Source organism: Carex rostrata, chromosome 7 (genome assembly GCF_964058835.1).
Source record: "Carex rostrata chromosome 7, lpCarRost1.2, whole genome shotgun sequence".
Classification (NCBI taxonomy): Eukaryota; Viridiplantae; Streptophyta; class Magnoliopsida; order Poales; family Cyperaceae; genus Carex; species Carex rostrata.
In genome coordinates, this window is record NC_135924.1 from 5,194,203 (window position 1) to 5,216,533 (window position 22,331).

General features: G+C 33.4%; 2 protein-coding genes across 2 annotated transcripts; one reads left to right on the forward strand and one right to left on the reverse strand.

Annotated features, from left to right (window-relative positions):
- Nucleotides 1-494: 494 nt before the first annotated feature.
- On the reverse strand, nt 495-4,675 carry LOC144556468 (monocopper oxidase-like protein SKU5). Its single transcript, XM_078304821.1, has 9 exons — nt 4,397-4,675; nt 4,178-4,287; nt 3,306-3,576; nt 3,078-3,216; nt 2,613-2,979; nt 1,942-2,307; nt 1,776-1,854; nt 1,080-1,279; nt 495-935 (listed from the first exon to the last, which is right to left on the reverse strand). Exons 1-9 carry the CDS (start codon nt 4,529-4,531, stop codon nt 827-829), a joined length of 1,776 nt encoding a protein of 591 aa, XP_078160947.1. The 5' UTR covers nt 4,532-4,675; the 3' UTR covers nt 495-826.
- A 5,288-nt stretch (nt 4,676-9,963) lies between these two features.
- Nucleotides 9,964-15,970, forward strand: OWL1 (DNAJ heat shock N-terminal domain-containing protein). The gene is made up of 13 exons (XM_078305145.1): nt 9,964-10,226; nt 10,825-11,111; nt 11,755-11,952; nt 12,386-12,500; nt 13,240-13,326; nt 13,594-13,682; nt 13,812-13,896; nt 14,002-14,055; nt 14,182-14,262; nt 14,350-14,427; nt 14,948-15,187; nt 15,374-15,481; nt 15,736-15,970. Exons 1-13 carry the CDS (start codon nt 10,086-10,088, stop codon nt 15,790-15,792), a joined length of 1,620 nt encoding a protein of 539 aa, XP_078161271.1. The 5' UTR covers nt 9,964-10,085; the 3' UTR covers nt 15,793-15,970.
- Nucleotides 15,971-22,331: the final 6,361 nt, after the last annotated feature.

Genomic DNA, 22,331 nt, shown 5'->3' on the forward strand with positions numbered 1-22,331 from the left:
TTGCATCCAAAATAGAATAAAACTTGAACAGGAAGACTGACAGAGAGAGCGCGCTACAATGAAGAAGTCAAGAGAAAGGAAGGAAGAGCGGATGAAAAAGAAACTGTGCGTTCTTTTTTCTGGAAGACACTAGAAAAGCAAGAGGAGGAGAGATTTGAGAAGAAAAATCTGGAAAGGACAATAAAATATTCTGTTTTGTGGAACCCACATGTCATTCTTGCCGTAGAATATAATGTAGCAAGAGATAATAGATTCGCCGGATCCGCATGGGATCCTGCTGGCACATCAGTCTCCCAGTACCACTCTTCATAATAAATTCTATAATGGTCCCTGAAACATTTAATATGCAAATCTCATCTACAAAATTTCTTTCCTGGTTCAGAGCACTACAGAATTTATGTATACAACTAAGAAGCATAGATTCTCAACCTCCATCAAGATGCCACTACTAATTTAGCAAAAAAAAAAAAAAAATTAAAGGAACTACAGTAAAATGCCAGAGAAAAAAAAAATATTATTCTGACATATAAGTTCACTACTCAAATCTACGGACATATATCAATACAAATCATACAGATCTAGTACGAAATTCACAAATAATTAATCACAAACACTACATAGTAGAAAAATGAATTCAACATACACTTAGATAAACCCAAACCACAAAAAGAAGATGGGTAAAAATTAATTCAAATGTACCAAGAATTGAAACTAAGAGAACTCATATGGACAGGAGGTAGATCTTCTAGCCTGTTTAAAATTCTAAATAAATAACACAACAAATCATCAAATCAGATAATATCAGAATGAATGCTACACAATTAAATTATGAGAAATTGGTGATGTAGACCAGCAGAAGCATTAACAGCACCAACGGGCCGCAAACTTGCATGGTTATAGACGATGATGCCGTCTTGTGGTGAGGAGTTTGCAAACTGAGAAAAAAAAAACGGATAAAAAATTATCATACTGCTGCCAAGTTGTTTCATTAGCTTATTTGTTCAGATGCTAATTAGTTTATAATTAAAAAAAAAATGAAAAAATGATGGATAGCTAGGTAGAGAGGGAAGAGAGCATACTTCTGAAACTTTTCAAGTTGGCCACACTTGAGGGCATTATCGGGAATCGGCAATTCGGTTTTGTTAGTGCTCTCCGGATTAACAACCCGCACATACACCTCTTGTCCCAAGTACCAAGCATCTAAATTTTCGGCACGCACATTCCATATGCCGACATTGTCTAGTGACACTAAAACTGCTGACCATGCATTTGGATATACCTGACAAGTTTGCAAAGAAAGTAAAACAGTTAGCATTAAGTTTGATTTACAAATATGATATAGGCCAAAATTTTAATACAACATCTTTTATATACTAATGAAATACCATGAGTGAGACTATAGTACTATGCGTAGCATGCATTGGTCCGTACTTTCAATCAATATCTCCGTTTACAAAGTCAAAATAGTCGATTTGAATTGTTCAACATGGTTATCATATGAAAATGTACTTGTACACCAAATTTTACATTTTTTAGAATTGTTTTGCTATTTTTTAACATCGGTAGAAAATCACTAAATAGAAAAAAAATGTAAAATTAAGTCTCCAATTACATTTTCATATGATAATCATGTTGCATGGTTCATATCGAGTTATCGACTATTTGAACTTATAAAACAAAAATATTGATCCGTAGTACGGACAAATCCACGCTGTGCATAGTACGCTAGCCTCATTCCTAATGAAATACCATTCATAGTTTAGCACAATAGATACCTGAACAGTGCTACGTGCCACACCGTCACCTTTGTTGTAAGTGCCTCTGCTGTTCTCTGTCCATTCCCCATAATCCATCCTGATTATACAAACAAATAATTAAGTTCATATTTTGTACAATATATAATCACATATTACAATTTCAGAAATTCTATCAAGTTCATACCCAACAACAAAGAACGCATATCCATCCATATGGTAGCTCTGCATTTTGGTATCGTTATTCTGAAATATTAATTCCATGAAGCCTCTGTACGTGCCGTTGATTATTGACCTCCCGAGCTTAGGCGCACCCTTGAGGGGTCTTTCCGGAAAATCAAGCGTGTAAACTCCCTTTAGATTGTACTGATCGGCGAGGCGCAGAGGAGTCTCTGGAGGCACATATGAGATGCCGTTCAGCGCCGCTCTGCGCTTGCCATTTATGACAACTGGAGGTTCATTTCTTAGTAAAAATGCTTGAGTAACGTTTATTGATGCGTATCTGAAAGATCCTTGTGGGTTTGGTCGGGCCGCACCTGCACTCAGGTTCCACCTGAAATATACAAAGAGGATTATTTTCTTATTTCTTAATTATTTTTTCTTAATATTGTCAGTTACCAATACTATACTTTACCAGTGGCACTGCGTGCAGTGCTTAGGACCTGTACCTGGATCTCTATGATAAATTAAAAAAAAAAAAAGGAAAAGAAAAAATGACAGAGATATATAGAAAACTCTGACAAGCATGACACATGTAAGAAAAGTCCAAGTCAGATGCCAATTTTTCTCTTTTAGCAAAAGTAAGGTACCAATTTATAAAAAAAGTAGATCCATATCACCATGCATTCACCAACTGACCTGACAGATCGGGCCTGATTCATGGAAAAAGTCTTATCATAGAAATCCTGAGGCGGGTCAGGTAGAGGCCCCGACGCCTTCCCCTTTGAATTTGAATAGTGCAAGATAGCGACTCCAGTGACCCGCCTCCAAATAGTCTCATTTACAAATCTCGCACTTGCAACGATATAATAGTCACTACTTGCATTCTGGTCCATAGTGACCAAAAAAGAGTACGACTGGCCCACGTGGATGTCTAAATTGGTGTAATTTTGTTGCACTGTGTATGAACCCTCCGTCTCGACCAATTTCATGTTGTGATTTTGAATCCTAAAATTCAAACTTGTGGATATGCCTACATTGTGTATCCTGAATCGGTATGTCTTGCCTGTTCAAAGAGAAAAAATTGTTCCACGTGTGTTAAATTAGATTCAATTTACGTATTACAATTTCAGAAATTTATAAGTATTTGAAGAAGAAGAACACCTGGTTGTACATTTATAGTCTCGTATTCTATACCCGCAGGTACGAGAGAGTTGTTGTACCGATACGGGCCTTTACCATTTATTAAGACCCCATCTGGCATTCCTAGATCCTTCCCGTTATCAAGCGTCTTTCTCAAATCCTACACAATGACACAAACATCACAACTCCAAAATAAAATTTTGATACTCACTCCACGTGTGCCCCACCATAGCCAGTAAATGCACTTACCGTGTGGTTCTTGATGTACCAGTCACCGATGAACAGCGTAATGTCGCCGTCAGGCCTGTCGAAAGGGACAGCAATGACATCCCTGTTGTTTACAATGATACCACCAAATCCTCCCGCTGCCCTCTGGAAGCCGGTCGACGGGAAGTAAAAGAAACTGCCAATCTGGTCTTTGACTTGGAATTGGTACGTCCAGTTCCAGCCTGACGGGATGGGGCATGTTGTACCTAACACCCCATCCTGCCAGCAATTCTTCCTGTGCTGGATCCCATTCCTTCCAAACAAAAAAAGAAGAAGATATTACTATGGCCCGTCCTTCACATTTTCTGTTTATATTATTATATGCCAAAATTACCGGGTGAAGATTTTGACAGAGCGGTTTTTAATTCATGCAGCACACAGACAGTAAAGTCAAAACAGCACTACATATGACTCGTGTGCTGCATGAATCAAAAACTGCTCTTTCAAAGTGTTTACCAAACCACCCCCCTTTCCTCTTAATTCTTCTAGATGTTAATGAAGGAAAAGGGAGGGGTGGTTTTGATAATATAAATTTCCAGCATGTATTTCTCCTGCTTAATAGGTTTTCATGATCAGTTAGAGGTTTTGTATGGACTTTGTGTCCTTGTGTTTCTCTGCAAGGATTTTATTTTAAGATTTTTGTTCCTAAACAGGGCAAAAATAAAAATTTCTGAGATTTATACAAAAAAAATTATAGACGAAACCCAACACTAATTTGATGTACATTTTACAAGAAAGAGAATTTTCAAATTGAAAGGAGAGGTTTTAATTTTGCAAGAAAAGACTATAAAATTACTTAATTACTTTAACTTTTAGTAAAAGTTTGAGAGAAAATAAAAAAGAATGAAAAGTACCAGGTGATGAGAAGAGGCTCGTCGAGATCGTTGAGCACATTGACAACTAGATTCCAATTTGTTGACACATTCACAATTGGAGCGGGAAACTCTCCGTTTATCGCTATCACCTTTTTATATTTTTTCAAAAAGAGACAAAGAAACAAAAAGGTTTGAACTTTGAAACAAAAAAAAGGTTGGTAGAAAAGAAAACAAAACAAAACAGCAGATTTGAACCACCTGTTGCTTGACACCGAGAGGAGAGACGGTCTTGTAAGCCACATCCCAGTCATAGAAGGCAAATGGGTCACCAGCCGACCCGGAATGTAATAGAAGTAAGAATGTAGCTAGAAAAAATGCTAACAAAGGAGACATCTTTTTGCCCGATTTGGATAAGTGAAGAACAAAAGAGAGGGTTGTTGATTAGTGGATTTAAGAGAAGGGGAGGAGAGGAGAGAAGAGAAGACAGTGAGTGAGAATGCTGCTAGTAGTGGGAGTAGAGATGATACACAGATACAGCTTGGCGCCGTGGAATTTCTCTGAAATTTTGTTTGGTGAAATTATTATGCAATAATCAGAGAGGCATATTGCTACAAATCAAATCCGGAATTTTTGTTATCTATAGAATTATTTAAAAATTATATAGGGAGTTAAATGAAACGATAGAGCCGGCTCTGTCACGAAAAACACGATTACAATATAGAACAGCACGGCACATGTATCGGTTACGTGCTGTGATGCGGATGTCTGTGTCATGATTATTCGCATGTCATGATCATCTTTTTTGAAAATTTGGCATAACACGTTACGCAAAAGATCTGACCACGACACAACACTGAACGTAATCACACGAGTCATGTGTAATTATGACCGTTAGATTTTGATCAAATAGTGAGTCTTGAATAAACTAACAAAAATTATGAAAAAAGAAGAAGTTAAATGTGACTACCGTATCCAGCCATGTCTAGACACAGCACGGCATGACTCATGCATTTGCGTGCCGTGACTACCTCACGATATTTAAATTATGGCACACCAAGGAACCAAAGTTACGATAACACACCATGTTTTTTACACACTGTTATGAAATTAAGTGGCGTGATGTAGCAATTAAAGAAATCGAATTATTGACCAGTTTCTTTAAAATTGTCTAAATAAATCAAATTATTAATTCAGTTTCTTCTATGAAATCAATTTATCTATTTCACTATATTATTTTAAATACTTTTTATAAATGAAAAAAATCGGAAATGTGATTGATAAGTAAAGCAGTGGTGATTTAAACATCTTAACATGTTTTAATGTATCAAATATATACGCTTTTAAATGTATTAAGGTAAAGTAAAGTTAGTGAGCACCGTGATATTATACAAATTCATCATCGTACTTAAATTATTCTTACTCTTTTATATGTACCATGTCAAAAGAGAAAATATTTCATACAATTAATAACATTTCTATATTTTTGTACAATCATCTTTTTTTTTTCGAATTAATAGTATAAAATTGCACTTGACTTGTATTAATATTAAAATACAGCACACACCGCAACATATAAACAATTTTACATTTAATTATGTGTAATAACTAACCAGGATAATGGATGAAATTTCACATTCTAGATAACTCAAATTCTACCTATACAGAATGGAACACAGCAGCAAGACAGGGTTGGAGTTTGCTGTTTGCTGGATGGCTTAAGTGGTCCCCACGGTTCCATTTCCGTGTTTATTTATTTGTATTCAGATGGCGCGTCTTTGAGACCCAAAAAAAAAAAAAAAAGGGAACTGAAAAGAGTTTAAGGTAATGAAAATGATATATTCATTCACCAGTGACCAGTTAATGCTAATCTCCCTTTAATTGTTTGTAAGCTAATGATGAGAGGAAGTGTTAAAGGTTGGTCTTCAGGTTTAGTGAGGGCAGCCATGAATAATTAATTTTTGTTTTAGGTCGGTCAGATTCGTCAACAAGGTGGGGGCAATTTGTTAATTGAATCTCTATCTGATTTGGTGAATAAACTGGATTTGTCCTTTCTAATTAATGAAGAAAGGTTGCTAATTAGGTCATTCGGTGCTCATCTGCCCTCTTGTAATGGTATCCGGATCCCCTAAAGTAACTTGAAATTTGAGTTCGGATTCTGACCATCCGATCATAATCCGTACTTATTCTGATGAGATAGTTATTGTAAAATAAATATTTAAGTACATATTTTTTTATTTCACAGCTGTCGATGTTCATCTTCAATTTTTAAATTCATTATCAAATTTCTAAAATACACACTCATTACATAAAAAGTGAAAAATGTTTATCGATCTACCTGTATTATGAGATTCAAACAAATTTTGTGCGTCTGCCTGCCTTAGAGATTCTCTTATATTATAAAATTATATTCCAAGATATTTAATTTCAATTTAAGTTTTTTCCTTTAAATAAAAAAAGGCCGATAATTCCGTCGCACGCAGGAATCAGGATCCGATGATTTCGAATCCGATAATTCCGTTACTGTACATTCTACGGTGTTGCGAATCCAAGACCATGAATTGGAAGAGAGTTTTATTTCTCATTTAAACTTGTAAAGCCCATTGACAGTGACTCGTTACACAATTTCACATTGTGGTCTACGAAACAGAAATTCCAGGAAAGGCGGCAGTCCCTCTGTCAAAAATTGCGCTTTTGCCTGCCCATAGGCCCCATACCGACAGTGAATTTTCAATCGAGTACTGTTTTTTTCTTTTTATTTGTCAATCGAGTACTGTCAAAAGAAAACGAATCACCAGGCGAGGACCGTTATTTACCCAGTCCCAGTAAAATCCACTGCGCTGTTTGTCTATCGAAATATTAAAGTATAAGAAATAGAAACAAAAAAAAAGTACCTATGAATTTTCATGAGTAGAACGATCAAGAGGAACTTTACCGATTTAAAAGTTAAAAAAAATCTGAATTGGTAAAATTCTTACTGATCTAAATCAGATTTTTTTTATTTTGTTTAATTTAAATTCTTTACTAAAATATGATTTTTTTTTCTTAAAAAACTAGATAAAGTATCTTCGAATTTAAATATATTAGAAAGACTCAATCTATTTTTCTAATTTTTTTTATATTTTAAAAGAGAAAACATAAAAATAAAAACTTGTTTGGATCGGTAGGAATTCTAGCGATCCAAACTAATTTAAACTTTGAATCGGTAGAATTCATCTTTCTATTCATAAAAAATTGCATGTACTTTTTTTGTTTCTCTTTCATCTTTTCAAATATTTTCTACACGCAAAAAATTCTGAATCAAGTAGTCATAAACTAATATTATTACAAACATAGCATTTTTTGCATTAAAAACTGATATCAAATAAAAGGATAGCATTTTTTTGCAAAAAATTGCAAACATAACAAAATTCTAATGAAGCGTAGGGACTTTCCAGCTGAGACCAAATTAACATACTGTTTAGTTCCGACTGCGATAAAATGTTTCGTTCATATCTGGAATATAAAAAGGCACCACAATTCAGTTATTTTGTATGTATAATAAGTGATAAGTGTGCATCTACATGTCATAAAAGAAAATTTATATACTTCAATCTATGAAGAAGTAAAATTCCAATGCACCATTAACCTCAAGAGAGAGAAAAAAAAATGAGTGTAAAACTAAGGGTAAGAAAATTTTAATATTAGTAAGTCCCAGAAGATTATTTTGTCAAAGAATTTGAAAAGAAGGTATTTTGACAAATTTTTTAAAAAATAGATTATTTTGTAAATTTTTCCGTCTTGGACGGTTACCTCGACAGCCTCTGTCGAGCTGAGCAATTAAAAGAAAAGAAAAGAATGGTCTTGGATGGTTACTTGCAATCGCGTTTTGTGTGCGTATAAGAATTCGCAATATATGTGACGGGTCATTGGATAACGATAAAATTTCATAATGACAAATGAATTATTCGAATTCAGTCTAGCGGGATCAAAAATTCATAATTCAAGAATGATTAGGATATAATTTGAGAATGATTCAGTCTCAACTAACCAAAAATAAAAATAAAAAATTAACGTTTTTTTCGCGTTTTATTTGCGAATAATTCAGAAAATTCGTGAATTATTCGCTAATAATTTGAAATTTTTCGATCAACCGAATAAAACGCAAATATTGTATAATGTGTGAAATAAGATTGCAACTCGCTACATAGGAAGCCGATTTGAGAGCGTCTCATGGGATTTGAAACAGCCCTCCCATATCATATCCAGCTTAAGAAAATGGTCCCTTGCTCTCTCAGGCTGCATTTATGAAAATTTACATCACATTATAAATTTAATTTCATGTAATTGTTTGTTACACAGTCGACAATAGCGAAACTTACTGGCTTACTGCATAAAAAAAAACAGTGCTGCGTGATAAAAGGCATCAAAATTATAATTACTCTTTACTCGAAATAATAATCAATTAATTAATTAAAGATGAACGCAAAGAAAAAAATAATGATTAATTATCATCACACTTTACTCGAAATAATGATTAATTATCACGCGAAATTATAATCTGCGTGGCAAACTTAAAGAAATAAGAATAGACGTAAAGGTGCATTGATTTATCATAGGCCTCATGATTGAACACGGAATGATTTAAATTTACACAGGTGCATATAATTAGCGGCTCATGTTAGTATAATAATTTACCCGAAAAATGCGGGTACTACACATTTATTTGCACCGTCCTTGCATTATACGAAGCATTAAATTATCCAAAAGCATATATCATTGAGGTGAAATATTTATTTGGTCAGGGGATAAAATATGCTCAAAGGGAAATTTGAATTGTTCGGTGTAAATATTATTCGGGAGAGTAGAATTATTATTATTTTTTTTTAAAGTAAAACTTGGAAGTCAAGTCATCCAACTATTTAATATTTACAAATGATTGCTTCTTTTGAGTTTTGAACATGTGATATATTACACGGATAGCAATGCTTTATTACTAAACTAAAAGTTGATTCTTGATAGTAGAATTATGGTGTTTAAAAATTTATTAAGTTTTTTTTTTTTCTATAGGCTTAATTTCAAACTCTGCATAATTAAATTTAAATAACAAATAGAAATTATTAAAACGATCCATTCCATTTCGTGAGTAATGCATTTAAATATTAAATTTATAAAGTTTAAATTAATTTAGTATAAAATTAAGTAAAAAAAATAATGTTTATATAAGTTAATTTAATGTGTTAATTTTTCGTAGTTTTTTACCGCTTGACTTTATTTTAAATTAGCTAAATTTTTTATAAATTATGCAGGTAAATTAATTACTTTATGAAGTAAATCGATTTCAATGATCTGAATGAAAGGAACAATTTGAATCTGACACCCATCCAATTCAAATAGGAGTCTGATGGGTTCCAAATCTGTCTGATCCGTGCACACTAAATCTGCACAAAAGAAGACGTACACGAATATTAAAGCATTGTGCACGGATCTTAAAGCGGATCAGACAAACTAAGAACCCATCCATTGTTTACCTGATAAGAACACACATTTTAATTTCAAAGAAAACAAATTTTAGCCCAAAATAGCCCATCTAATATCTAGACCCAGTGACAGTTACAACTTACAAGGGTGTGGCGCTGTGCCGAGTCAGACAACTAACTTGGAATTCGAATTCCCTAAAGAAACTCAAATTTTGAGTTTGTATCCAGACTGTTAAATCTGATGTGGCACGAATATTAAAGGACCCATGCATTCCACCTCGGACAGAATTGGCACGAATTCTGATCTGACGGTCAAGATCTAAACTCACAATTTGTGTTACTTTAGGGAAACCGGAGCTACTAACTTGTGAATTAAGCCACGCTAAACCCCTGCGGCGCTTCCTTCCTCGGCTACTCCGGCCGAGTATTCTCACTCGAGCGACACTCTCGTTCAGACTGAGTGCGAAAGAATCGAATTGAGTAATTGACCGATGGCGACGCCGGAGGCGGAGCCGACGAAGGATTTGTACGCGCTGCTCCATCTCTCTCCCGACGCCTCCGACGAAGACATTCGCAAGGCCTATCGCCAATGGGCCCAAATCTACCATCCCGACAAGTACCTTGAACAGCATGTAATTCAATGAACTTCTGGTTTACATTATTTTTCAAGAATTTTCAATTTTCAGTTCTTGATTACAATGCATGAATCTGTTCGAGCATTACTTCCAGTGATTAGAATCATATTGGAACTGAGATTGGAATCAAAGCTGCGATTAGAATTAATCATCGTTTTGTTAAATTTCTTTATCAGATACTGAAGTCAGTATTAAATTAACTTTTATCTGTACTGTTTAAATCTGGTTGACTAATAGATTTTGATTAACATAAAGTTTTTTATGACAGTTGTGATATGAATTTAAGTTGTAGAAGTTTCAACACAACATCATTAGAATGCAATGCATAAAACTGTTCGAGCATTGCTTCCAGTGATTAGAATCATATTGGATGTGAGATTGGAATCAAAGCTGTGATTAGATACTATACCATGGTCCTTCTTGATCTTTTGATCATTCTTGAATTGGAATAAGAACTGAAGTCAGTATTAAATTAATTTTCATTTGTACTGTTTAAATCTGGTCGACCTTATAGATTTTGATTAACACATCATTATAGGTATATTTTGTAATCATGCATTCCGAAAATACTGAAAATCTTGTTTCTTTTTACCAGATGAAAGATATTGCAACTGAAAACTTCCAACGAATCAGAGATGCATATGAAATCCTATCTGATGAGCAGAAACGACAGATATATGACATATATGGCATGGAGGGACTTACATCTGGGCTGGAGCTTGGCCCAAAACTGAGCAAACCAGAAGAGATTAAGGAGGAATTGGAGAGGTTGAGGCGCCGAAAGGAAGAGGAAAAGTTCTTCTCGCATTCTAGACCAGCCGGCTCAGTTTTTGCCAATTTGTCAGTGCCTCAGTTTTTGGATGGTGATGGCATCATGCGTGGGTAGATTTTCCTTTATATTTAATTTTATTTTTGACAGAAGCAAGTTTTTTTTTTCAAGTTATTCTATTGGTACAGTGATTGACCTATACAAACTGTCAATTGGTAATACCTAAATGGATTCAGGCCTGAGAACTGTCAATTGCATAAACTGGCAGAGTTCTCCTTTGTTTTTATTGGTCCAAACTTTTGTGGAACTAGGCTGGAGTGCATTGCATTTCTGGCCTGACATCATTGGTTAAATAATTGATATTGTAAGGCACCAGAGTTGGGTAGGTGTTGAGATTTTTTGGTCATTTCGTCTGATGGTTATGCCTCAACCGAGCTCTCAACAGCTTCACCATGCAAATAAGTAGCTGAAAGCAAAAGATGTAATAACAATAAAATGTCATTAGAAAAAGAGGCTCATTGTAACCTTATGATAAATAATGGAAAAAAAATCTCAAATAAAAATAGGCATACAAATATTTTAGGATTGATCAGAGGCCCGTCCAAAATGGTTATGAAATCTGAGGTGGACATGGTTTAGAACCTTAATAAAGACCATTGCATTTACAAACCCAAAGGAACACAAAACACACCAAAAGGATTAAGTTTTTAAGTGTTGTTATATGATAAAATAGTCAATTTTCCTTGGGGATTACAGAATGGCTATGTCTAGTGAAGTACAGATGCAACTATCCAAACGCAACCTGGCTTCTATAGGTGGCAACTTAGCAGTTACGGGTAAATCTGGAAGTGGTGCAGCTACAGCTGTGCTACGTCACCAAGCGTCCTCAGTTGCTTCAATTGAATGCATGGCAACAGTTGGGCTTCGATCCATTATAGGTGTACAGGCAACTCGGTACGTGCTTAATAATTTATGCCATTTGGTTATTGTTGGCATAGAATGCATTATAGGCACAAATTATATTTGAATAATGTAAACTAAAGAGGTTTGTTCGTGACAGCGAAAATAAATATTCTAAAGGATATATAATTGTCCCACAAGAAAGGTATAAAATCCAAAGGATCTATCATCAGATAAAATGGTTCTACAACTAGTGAACATGCTACAGTAGGTAAAATAGATATGTTAGACCCAGTTGTTACATTAGATAAGATTAATACATGAAATTAGAAACAAGGTTAGGTATTTACAAGTTTGAGGAAGCTTTGACTTTGCTTGATTTGTCAGAAAAATCACTTCCCTAATATAAAACAATGAACAGTAATGTGTTGCTGTTGTTGTAAGAGCCTCTATGGTCAGTTTTCTCAATATTTTTCTTTTGTTTCAGTCATATCTCACACCACTCGACAGCAACCTCTGGGTTATCTATATCTTTGAGAGATGGGTCGATCAACTTGTCAAATGCATGGACTCGGCAATTATCAGAACATGCTGTAGGAAATGTATGATATCTATATCTTATCATCCCTTTTGCTGATTATTTCTAGCATGAGAAGGAAAATCTATCAAGGGGTTGGCTGTTGGATATGCTATCTTTAAATATATATTTTATTCCAAATTTGGAAAGTAGCCCACAAAGTACAACAAGTGCACCTAGAATAGTTTATGAGGAATCTACTTGTATAGTTTTCGTTTCTTGACAAATTTAGCAATTTAAGTGGAGTGAAGATTTGGTATTTTGCAGAGCACGCATTGATCCGTACTTTGGATCCGTACCTTTGTTTTGAAAGTCCAAACAGTCAATCCGCATTGTTCAACATGATATTCATATGAAAATGTACTTGGAGATCAAATTTTATATTTTCTACAAATTTTTTACAATTTTTTAAAAATAAATAGAAAATCACCTAATTTAAAAATTCTGGACCATCCAAAAATAGTGATCTTCAACCTATCTAAAAAAAGAGTAAAAAAATTCTAAAAAAAGTGATATCCGGTCTCCAACTACATTTTTATTTTTTTATATAGATATCATGTTGAGCAGTGCATATTGACTGTTTGAACTTCAAAAATATAGGTATGAATCCATATTACGGGCCGATCCACGCTTTGCAAAGTACCATAGCCTCACTAATTTAAGTTTTTATCTGTGAATGACTATCATGATTATTGATTTATGTTTTTCTTCTAAACAATGATTTTTCAGTAACAAAACTCTTCTGGTTTCTTTGTATTTGTAAGATCCAACTTGTTCTAGGAGGAGAATCAGCCATTTCAGTAGGATGGCAACGGAAAGATGAAAAGAACTCTGCTACAGGAGAAATTAAGGTATCTCTATCTTTTTTATTTTTAAGGAAATCTGACAGTGGCAAGGTATCTTTATCATTAGTCATATTTATCACATGACTAGCAATTGAAGAATTGTGGGACCAGATTTTCTTATTTTCTTATTTTCACAAATTGAACATTTTTTTGTTTTTCGCCCGGACTTTGTTATGTGTTACCAAAACAATTTAAAGAAACCTTAAACTGCAATGCTTGCAATTTGTTCACTGACAACTGCTCTCTGTCTCTCTCCCCGCTCGTTTTTTCCAGTTTGGAACAAACTTTTTCGGTGCATCAGCTCACTACATACGACATTTCTCTTCAAAGTCTCATGGTCGCATAGCTGGTAAAGTTGGAAGGTATGTGCGTTTGTAATCTCATTTTTATTAACAAAATAATCCAAATATGCTAAATTTTCTTGTTGTGTGATGTATATTGAAAAAAGAGAGTTGCCCCTTAAGTACATTTGCTAATTGATCTTGTAACAGTACTGCTCTAGAATTTGAAGTTGGTGGTGGAAGGAGAATATCCAAATTTAGCAATGTTAGAATGCTCTACAATATTGGAATTCAGGTTATATATTTTATTTGAAATTAATTAGCTTTTACTTGTATATTTGACAAAGTACCTGAATTCATTCTAAGAACTATGAGGCTTATTTAACAAATTTTTTTATAGGGTATCTCTTGGAGATTTGAGTTGCACCGTGCTGGTCAGAAGTTGATTATTCCTGTGAGTATTACATTTTCAAATTATTTTTGGTAGCTTTATATCTCACCTTTCTAACAACCGGGTGGGACCTTTCGCTGCACATTTATCTAGCAGCATAAATTTTATCTCACTAGATACTAAAAGCAGGTGTTGCTTTCTGCTGATCTGGATGCATGGTTTGCGGCAAGTGCACTGCTGATTCCTTCCTCTCTCTATTTTCTATTTAAGGTAATTTTTTTGTCCTTTTTCTCTACCACTTGTAATAAAATATAGTATGACTACTACTAACATAACTGATTTCTCATGTTTTGACAGTCTTATGTTGTAAAGCCATATTATAAAAGAAGAGAGAAGCGCAAGTCTCTAGAGAAGGTTGAGAGCCAATCAGCACAGGTACATTTGCAATTTGCTCTGTGCAATTTTCATGTTTTGTAGGATGAGAGCCAATTAGGGGTGTCAGTAGTACCATTTTATCCATTTTCTTTTCGTAAGCTTGTCGGGTACGAGTAAGGGTAAATATTTTTTCATGAACATAACAGATAAGAACATGGATAAAGACTATTTTGTACCCTTTTCCCTATACGACAATTATTAAAAATAAAATTATATATATAGATATATTTATATGGGGATGATGCATGATATGATATAGTTTTATTCATGGCCCATATATATCTATTTAATGGCATCCTTTTATCCATTTACCCGACCTATACCGTATTCGATAAGACGGGTATGGGTAAGGTTTTTCTTTCATTAGCTTATTAGGTACGGGTAAGGGTAAAAAATTCGCTAACAGGTAAGGGTATGAAAATGTTGTCACCCGACCCGTTTCGCACCAATGCACCCATTGACACTCCTAGAGCCAATCAGTTTTTGGTTTTTTATATAATTCATTTGGGTTTCTATCTAGGTGAAGGAAGCAAGAGAGGCAGCCAAAAGAGCACAAAAGCTTCTAGAAATTGTCTCAAACAGGAAGAGGCAAAAGCAACTGGATAGAGATGGCTTGGTTATAATGAAAGCTCTGTATGGACACAAAAATGTGATTAGAGAAAGTGATCAAATGAGCGAGGTAAATGATGACGTAGCGTCACAAATTTTAGATGTGACCGTGCCGCTCAATTTTCTCATCACTGATTCTGGCCAGCTTAAGGTACGTATCCATTTTGTCTCTATTTGATTGTCTAGGGAAGTGTAAAATGAGTTTAATAGTGAGAATATTGTGTTTAGTTGAGTTCAAAAGTTAATCCAGTTAATTATCTAATAGTTCTAATTTATTATATATTTATATCTGTTACTAATTTTCTAATGTTTAAGCTCAATATGTATTGTTATGCAGCTCCATCAGGGAATAAAAAAATCGGGAATAATGGGATTTTGTGACCCTTGTCCTGGCGAGCCAAAGCAGTTGCTTGTTGAGTATACTTTTAATGGCCAAAATTACAAGGTAAAGATATATATTTGTCTTTTTTTTTTGTTTTTTTGCACTTGCTATCCTTGCTGCCTTGAGAACTCAAAATATGCTTATTTCCTGGAGATATTTGCCACATCTTTGCAAGTGCAGATGGGATATTTTTAGGCTCAGAAAGTGTTCAAGAAAATTTTGTTCTTTACACATGTCAAAAACACATTTGTTATGTAAATATATTTTGTTTATGGGTACTTATAATCTGATATTGCTACTTTGTTTTCTGGCAATAGGTCTTGGTTGATGACTATGAAGAGTTAGTAATTCCCCACTATGCCCATCATATTTGATTGTTTTTTTTTGTAATGATTCAGGTGATATAGTTTTTTCCATAGATTTTTTGCTTTAATCATACTCTGCTTATATCCTGTGTTTGAATAATGAGTAATGATGCTTTTCAGCCTATTAACCTTTGTAACTCTTTTCTCTTGTAATAATCTTGTAATGATATGAAATTTTGATTCAATCCGAAGTAGGTGTCTGCTATTAAACTTTTAAAAGTACAGGAAAATCTGATGATTCCATTTTTTTTTTTTAAACTAATTTAACCACACAAAAATTGGAGTTGGTTTATTTGCATGTGATCTAACATGTTGCAAACAGAGCTGTGTATAGTAGACAAACAGGCAGAAGCTGTTGACCAACAACCAACACTAGTACGACTCAATTGACATCAATTAATGGTTTAGTTGAAGTTCTGTCACTGGCAATGTGGAGGTAACAGAGATGCCTTTGATTATTTTTGAACCGGATATCTAATTCTAAGAAAATGCCATAGTAAGTAAAGTTTCCAAACATTGTACCAGTAAACAAAAATTTCAATATGGGGGGAATTTCATGTATACCCCTCAAAATCTTCAAAATTAACATTCATAGCATCACACTTATCCTTCTAAATTTTAAACAAATTTACCTACTTATTGATTTTCTTATTAAAACTCATTTTAAATTTATAATAAATAAAGTACCCATTTTATCCTTTTTTTAGAAAATATTTTTATAAAAAATATGCACTGTTTATTTATGAACTGGATATCCAATCCTAAGAAAACACAATAGCAAGTGAAATTTCCAAAAGTTGTACTAGTGAACAAAATTTAGAGTACGAGTAGGGACTGACTGCAGTTGTGAATTTAGAGAATGTTTAGCGAGATTATCTGAATAATAGTCCATGGAGAAAAAAATAGAGAAGAAGAAGATGACAAATACAACTAATTATTAAATAAATTAGAATGTTAATTGTGAAAGAAATTAAATATTGATGGCCAAACATGTAATATCTATTAATCTATCACTAAATTAAAGATTTAAGAACGAATAAAATTTAGAATAATAATTTCGCTTGCCCGAAAAAATTGTTCCAATTTCATCGTATAGATGGTTCATTTGTTATTGTTCGAAAAATAACAATTTTTATATATTTGAAGGGCAAATTTTGTACAAATTTCGTATTGAAAAAAGAGGGAAATTAATGAATTATGCACTAGATCAGAGATAGGTTTAGCACCCTTTACACCCTGTTTGGATGGAGAGTAGAGGAAGGGGAGATGAAGAATAGAAGGAAATGGAATAAAATAGAAAATAAGATTAACATATTTAATCTATTCGTGTTTGGATGATTAATGAGAGAATAAATTTAATTTTCCTTTCCGTCTTATTTCATGTTTAGTCGATTAAAATTTAAAATGTTAATGAGAAATTTAGTGGCGGTTGTAGGTTTGTGATAAAAAACTTGTATAAGAATTATATTGGTAAGATATAGAGTTAGACATTTATGTTATTTTTTCTAAAAATATTTGTAACAAAATTTGTTTCCATTCATTACACCTCAAATTAGAAAAGAAATCGATTCTATATTAATTACAATGATATAAGGTTAAATCTTTCACCTCCTCTAGCCTTCACTTCCAAAATAATTTTGTCATCAACAGAAAATTTTCTTTTCTTTCCATTCCTTACCTTCCTCTACTCTCCATCCAAACAAGATGTTAACATTTAATATATTTATTTTCAGAGAAAGCAAAAAATGAACCTTATATTTTTCCTTTAAGCATTTTCAAACTTCTTCTTCGTTCTAATAAATAACAAATAATCCCTTAATTACATTTCCGCAAATCAAATGTTTGAAATATCTCCACTTTAAATATAACAAAATCCTGAGAATCAACATTAGGTCTATTGATAAAAATAATACTCTCTGTATATGAATTGCACGTTCAAAACTCAAATAAAATATATGTATATATTAAAAATAATTGAGTAACTTGATCTCCTAACTTCACCCAAGAAAAAAAAAAGTGGACTAAAAGTGTCGTATTACAGCATCCTTTTATTATGTAGATTGAACATTGTTGCAAATCCGGGTATCTTGTTACATTTTTCATAAAGACAAATTATTAAATTCAAGTTTCAATTCAATTTGACTTCTAATATTGTTACAATGAATAATATATTGCTACTAAACTCAGTGACTATATTTATTTATATATTTAAAAAAAATTATATTTCATATAACGCGTCTAGGACTGTTTCTTTGAAGCCCGTTAGGATTAATTAATGGAGAACTTAAAAGCAGTGGGACAAAAAAAGCCAGCAGATCTGCAACCTACGGTTTCTTTGAGCTACCACACTTCACGCACTTGGACTTGTTTGAAAAAAGTGTCAAAGCTCCAGCTGCATCTTATTATTCCTCTTTCCTCTCTGTTACTATTGAATAGACGCGTCTCATAACTTACACCCAGTGTATAGATAGAGCCGGTCTTGAAGATTTCGGAGGCAGAGCGAGAGAAAATTTTGAGGCGTTAATACAAATAATATTTTTATTAATATGTCAATAAATCATAAAAAATAAAACAAAGTAATATAAGGATAAAACCTAGGTAATGAGGCAGAGGCATTCCAATCCAGATGTTGCGGTCCGCCGCCTTGCCTCGCCCAGTTTAGTCGCTGCCGTGTCGTGCCGTGCCGCTGTCGTTGTCGTGTCGCGCTTTGTCGCTACCGCTGCCGTGCCACGCCCCGTTGCTACTCGTGAGAAGAGAAATATTTTTTTATTAATATGTTAATAGATCATAAAAAATAAATCAAAGTAATAGAATAATAAAACCTAGGTAATGAGGCAAAGGCAGTCCAATCCAGAGGCCACGGTCCGCCGCCTAGCCTCATTCAGTTCAGTCGCTATCGCGCCGCGCTGTGCTGTGCCGTTGCTTGTGAGAAGAGCAAGATTTCTTCATTTCTTTTTTCCCTCGTTTATTGATTTACAAAGAAGAAACGACGGAACTAGATTTTTAATTTTCTAGGTTTTTAATTTTTTGAGTCAGCTGTCACTGTTGAAGAATTGATAGGTTTTCAAAATGAAGAAATTTCTTAACAAATGGTAAAATGAAAAAACGGAAAAAAAGAATGATTGACAATCTTTCCTTTGAGTGAAGAAACCAAATAATTAGAAATATTTTTTGGATCTGTTGTCCGTAAATGGAAGTTTAACATTTCTATTTTTTCGATTTTAACACATAAATTTTTATTTTTTGGGGGGTCCTTTTGGAATTTGGGGCCCAGGATCAGAGCCGGCACTGTATAAGTGTGGATAGATTTTTAGGAATTCATATTATATTACTACAATATTAATCGCAACAACAGATTATGTAATATATCAAAATGAGTGAGGTAATTCTATATTAATTTAAATGAGTGAGGATATGGTATTTTACGAGGCACATATAGATTTGTACCATGGACTTTTATTTTTTATTTTAAATTAAGTTTAAACAATTGATTCGAATCGTTCAACATGATCGTGATATGAAAGTGTACATGGAGACCAAATTAACGTTTTTTAGATTTTTATTTTATTATATTTAGACACGGAGATACTCGTCTGATTTAAAGATTTTGGACCATCCAAAAACTAATAATATTTTACCTATCTAAAAAAAGTAAAAATAATTACAAAAATATAAAGTTTGGCATGCAAATTAAATTTCATATGTAAAATCATATTAAACATTTTAAATTAAATATTTAAACTTTAAAAATTAAAATATACATTTATAGTACATACCGATTTACCATAGTCCCACTCTATCAAAATACCAGCATGTATAAATGCAATTCTAATTTAAAGGAATTCCTTTGCCAAAAAAAATACGCATGATGTGGTAGAACAGGTCCAGGGACAACATCCATCTCCTCAGACATCCCACTGCTCTAGAACAGCATACTACCGCCCCAGGGCCATTCTTCCCTTGCTAGAACCTCTTTTGGCATTTATAAATATAGAATGGGAATAAATTATAGCGTTTGCAACTAAACTCCAAGGCAAACCCAATAAAGGGTTCCAACCGATATGACAGCTAAGCATCTGACCTTGGTCCCCTAGCTACGTGCCTTTCTACTATTTAATTGAACCTCCACTCGTTTGATAATATTTTTGTTTTTACAAATTAGAAAATTAATTTGTTAGAAACAAGAGGAATTGTTTTTCATTTTAGATAAATAGATGAAATCAAACTAATAGTTCATTCCATAGTAATATGATTCGCTGAAAATTCAAATTTCAGTATCTAACGAATCAATCAGAGAATAAAACGGTAATTCGTGAATAATTTGTGAATTTGATGAATCTTATGTATTAAACGAGTTTTGTTCGATGAATTATCTTCTGTCAAAAACCAATTTAGCATTTAATTTTCTAAAAAGGCAAGCCATATAAGCTACTTGATTTCTCATCTTTTGAAGAAAAAGTTATATAAGCAAAAAGGCAATGCTGCACCACGTTTTAGTACTTTTAAGTACTTTTAAAAAAAAAAAACTAAGATATATTTTGAATCAGCTGATTGGGTAGTCAAAGACAAAAGTTAACAATCAAATTTGCATGAGTATCCTATCTTTTTAAAATTTTGCACACAAATTATTTTTTGTATTATTTGATTTTTTTCAAACAGATGATTTAAAAAACTATTAAAAAAATTCTAAATTATACCAGAATCACAAACTCTTGACCATGCCGAACTGAACCCGAATAATTCATTTGTCACTATGGTTCGATCTCACTAATTTTCACAATGCATCACACCAACAGCCACACAATGTGAAAAATCAATATGTGAAAAAGAGAAAATGTAGGAGAGGAGATGGTCCGCATATTTTACAATGCCTACTAAGACCAAAGTAGTAATTCAGTTCCAATAATTTTTGAAACTTTTGTGACGAGAGTATGTTACAACTTAATGAAAACTGATATAACTAAACCATTAATTTGATCCTAAAAAATACCCGATGGAACCAAATTATTGGTTCGGCCCATCTATGAGATTGAAAAAAAAAGTTATTGAAATTTTCTGGCTAAAATTAATGAGTTAATAGATTGTTGGAATTAAAATTAATTCCTTTAACTAACAATACAATTTCAAAGGAAAGTTAAAATTTGCATACGTAGAACAGTGAGTCTATCTATAAAATCGTAAAATAAAACATCCATCTTATTTTTTATAATTAAAATTTTTTAATTTCTAAAAATAAAAAAAATGCTCATTGACCAGAAGACAACCACACTAGAATCTCCAATATTTTAGGCCTTTATATCCTCCTATATAAAGCACAGAACCACCTCTTCTCCTCACAATTAAGTCACAACTCACAACCACTAGCTACATACATTCTTTCTATATACACATGGCATCAAGAGTTCTTCTACTAGTACTAGTTTTGGTTTGTGCTTCTGCCAGAATGATAACGGCTAGACCGATCGGCATTGCCGATCCACCCTCAGTATATGCTGGTACCGGGTTAGCCATAGCCAGCCAACCTAGTGTGCAACCTGAAGCGGCGAAACACCGACCGGATAGATCGATTGCTGGGGCAGATATTATACTCGGTGGATTCGCAACTGCTATTCTGGCAGCGATCTTTTGCTACATTCGGGTAACAAGGAGGAATCAAGACGAAAAAGTTTAGATGAAATCAATAATTTTTATTACTAGGCTCCAGTTTTCGGTTTAGAATAGTTAGGCACATATGTATAAATGAGTTATATGAGTACAATTATTATGGCTAGCACCAGCTTTAATTTGGTTTTTTATACATATCATTCTTTGTGTTCCATCAAAAAAAAAGAAAAAAAGAAGAAGAAGAAGAAGAGAGCTTTATTTTATATTGAATATATTTTGTCATTTTGGATCAGTTGGTTTCTGGCTTATCTTCTAATTAGTGAGCAAATCCATTTGTAAGCAAATTCCATGCACAATTAAAAGAATTTTCTTTCATTTGTAAGCAAATAATTAATTACGTTCAGAAAAAAGAAATCAGGTGCTAAGCAAATCGGCTTCCTAACGAACAAATTCAGTTGGAGACTGTCAGCAAATGGGGTCTCTATAATAGAAAAGTTTGGTTACTGCCTTACTGCTAAACAAAATGCTTTCATCTGACCAAAGAATCTTTTAGGTTTTGAAAGAAAGACAACGATTGCAGTATCCGTTACAACGGACCAAAACCAAAACATAACAGCAAGACCTGGTACCAACCCAAGCCAACCTTCCTCTTGTACCAACGCCTACCCACTTGTACCAATTATGTGTTTCATCTAAATTTGTGGCACCTATAATGATACAACTGTTCAAAGAATTGCTACAGATGATACTGGAGCAATTTTATGGATATAAAACTAACAAACAATTAAGAGTTTCAAAATATGTTGCAGACTATTCTAGCACTATTTGATGTTTCAAAACCCATAGGAAGTGATTTATTCGATTTTTGTTTTTTCTGACTTTTGAGTTTTAACACAACTTAATTATATTTTTTTTGGATTTTCTAATTCTTACATGCTATACAT